The 2,826-nt window shown below is 39.2% G+C and overlaps 1 protein-coding gene across 2 annotated transcripts; it reads left to right on the top strand.

Moving 5' to 3' along the window:
• The first annotated feature begins 533 nt into the window (after positions 1-533).
• On the top strand, positions 534-1,325 carry LOC123966336 (voltage-dependent T-type calcium channel subunit alpha-1H-like). Of its 2 annotated transcripts, none has more exons than XM_046042517.1 (2): positions 534-654; positions 797-1,325. In XM_046042517.1, the coding sequence occupies exon 2, from the start codon at positions 811-813 to the stop codon at positions 1,282-1,284; it is 474 nt and encodes a 157-aa protein (XP_045898473.1). In that variant the 5' UTR covers positions 534-654; positions 797-810; the 3' UTR covers positions 1,285-1,325. The 2 variants fall into 2 exon arrangements, with proteins under 2 accessions (XP_045898473.1, XP_045898472.1); XM_046042516.1 differs by having other exon boundaries at positions 540-687.
• The last annotated feature ends 1,501 nt before the right edge of the window (positions 1,326-2,826 follow it).

The raw sequence follows: 2,826 nt of genomic DNA, 5'->3' as shown, positions 1-2,826 counted from the left end.
GGGCTGTATGACAGTCAAGTTAATAAGTCAAGGTGACAAGTCTGTCAAGGTGTAGAAGTGTGTGACTTCAATACTCAACGGACTGTGGTTTGCACACCACTCACATCTATACTTAAATGTAGTTGGTTCTTACTGTAATGGTTATCTTTACATTACATTAATCTTAACAAAGTAGTTTTAGTTGCCTAAATAAAACCCAACTTAGCAGAAAATGTTCATAAGATGACTCGTTTCTGGAATGATTCTTATGCCTTTTGTGTTTATTGACTTGGTGTTTTTTCTCCATAGTCGAAGTAAAAGTAAGCTTATTGTTGTTTATCCTGATCTATCAATTGCTGGCTTGCGAATTGATTTGTAACTTAAGTTTGATAAAGTGGTTTGTAATTTCAGTTCAGTTCAGATCTATTCAGATCAGTGTGCTAGCATGAATGTTTTATTTAAACAGTGTTGCCAAAGCAGTTTCAGTTTACATTTGAATATGACCTAAAAAGATTAATCCAATCAAAGCCATTCAATTTAGCAGTTATAAATTACAAAAACAAAAATAACAAATACAGATACAATGTAAACTACAAATAAAAGTTAACAAAATTTATATTGCCATGTAACAAACGTCAAGTGCAACAGTTGGCTGAGTCACTCTCTGTCCCTCAGGTTGTGACACAGTGACACATACTTGGCAACAAGGTTTGCCATATGTTCTTCTCCTAGGAATATTCTTAATTTATTATTATCTTCAAGTTGTTTAAAATCCGGTAAATTTCTTTCTGTTTTGTCTCTGTTTCTCTCATCCCAGACCATTGCGTTGCCATGACGAGCGAGGAGGAGGAGGGCCCCAGCGTTGCAACATCAACAGCAACAACACCGTTGGCTGCAACAATCTCCAGGGTAAAAACAGCCGTATCCAGGGGCGGTGACAATGATGCTGTCACTTACTCCTCCCCATGCAGGCCTTCCCCGTACCACCTCCCATGTCCCGAGGAAAAGGAGGAGAAAGAGGAGGAAATAGAGGAGCAAGGGATAATTCATGAAGAGAGGATTGAGAAGGAGGATGAGGAGGAGATGGTGGAGTTAAAGGGGGATGATGAAGATGATGGCAGCAGTGATACCAGTGTGTTAGTCGTGCCCTACCCTGAGCTGGTACCTGTGGTCTTCTTCTGCCTCAAGCAGACAACCTGTCCTCGCAGCTGGTGCATCCGCATGGTCTCCAGCCCATATCCTTTTTATGCTGTGAATGATGATAGTTGGAGGTTGTGGATTATCTCCACAAGTGCTGTATTTTAATATCTTAATCCATCATCATTTAATCATTCAGAACTCTTCATATTTTTTTCAACATTAACAACACTATATCATTAATTCAAATTGTTTTATTTTACATTAGTACGTGATGGATTCAGCTGTGAATTGACAGAAACCACAACCCCAGGCTTTTGGATGTTACACCTCAGCTGGCAAGTTCAGTCATAGTTCCAAGCTGAATTTATAATTTAGTTTCATTTCATTGAACTTGCCTCCCATGGTGAAGCAGCACTGTTCTTTGGTTATTTAATATATATGTGTGTGGTGCATGGGAGGCTGAATAAGTCCGGATATTTAGTATAAATAACATCAGGCAGAATTTAACTGTGGGCAAAGCAAATGTTGTGGAGTCAAGATCACTATGTTACCTCCTATTTTCTAAACTTGGTGATCTCATAGAAGTCCCACTGCTGAACTGTGCCTATGAACTCTCCTCTTGCAGAATGTATCTTGAGATCTGTCTAAGGTGTGGTCCATGAGCTGACCGTGTAATGAGCTGCTGCCTTTGTCAGTCACGTTCTAAACACACGCAGACTGCAGCTGCACAGTCATTGAGAATGACAGCACACATTTACAAGGCACAGTTTTTAGCAAGTAGCCCCAACATTTTTTTAGCAAGTAGCATCATAGCATAAATAAGCTACTCTAAGGCAACAAATAACATTTATTCCCCCATATTTCACTGGTAACACATTATAAGTCTAAATTTATATTGTTATATTAATTTAATGTTCAAATTGGATTGGCATTCACAAATGCATCAAATTAAAATGCATATTTTAAAATAAATACTGTAGTCCCATTGACACACTGAAGTAAAACTCCTTTTACTTTGAACCTATACTTTGGTGTGCTTGAAGTGGAAGAGTTCTATGGGACCAGAACTGATGCAATGATCTAGACAAATTTGGTGGGTTCCAGGTAAGAACACTAATCCACTGTGAGGACCCAGATCAGGATGTGATCCAATGTCAGTTGTGTGTATCATTCAGTAGGTGTTAAAGGTTTGTTTAAGGGGTTATAGGTTGCTGTTAAAAAGGTTTACTCTAGGTTGAAATGACATACTTGTCATCCTTAATCTGTAGGACTCATGTCTTTATATATGTGTGTATTCTGTCACAGCAGTGTTTGCACACAAACACACAAAAATTGTAGCTATGCCTGTTTAAGAGTGCTTTCACACCTGTCTCATTTAGTTCGGTTGGATCGCACTAGAGTTCGTTTTTCCCCTTGGTGCGGTTTGTTTGGGCAGGTGTGAAAGCAGCAATCGCACTCTGCTGCGCACCAAAAGTGGACCAAACAAGTATACAGAGACCTCCTTAAAGAGGTGGTCTTGGTACACTTTCAAACGAACTCTGGTGCGGTTCGCTTGTGCTGTGAAAGCAAACCAACCATAGGATTTTATGATAGCAGAGATGTGTTAGCATTATTTCCAAAGCTGAGCCACTAATAAATCCATCTGCTGATCGCGAAATGTGTTCAGCGATCTTATAATTGATCTGTATAAGCCATGCTATGTTTATG

This window comes from Micropterus dolomieu, unplaced genomic scaffold (assembly GCF_021292245.1).
Source record: "Micropterus dolomieu isolate WLL.071019.BEF.003 ecotype Adirondacks unplaced genomic scaffold, ASM2129224v1 contig_13199, whole genome shotgun sequence".
NCBI lineage: Eukaryota > Metazoa > Chordata > Actinopteri > Centrarchiformes > Centrarchidae > Micropterus > Micropterus dolomieu.
Note: the sequence above shows the minus strand (reverse complement) of the source record. Positions and strands in the feature narration are given on the sequence as shown.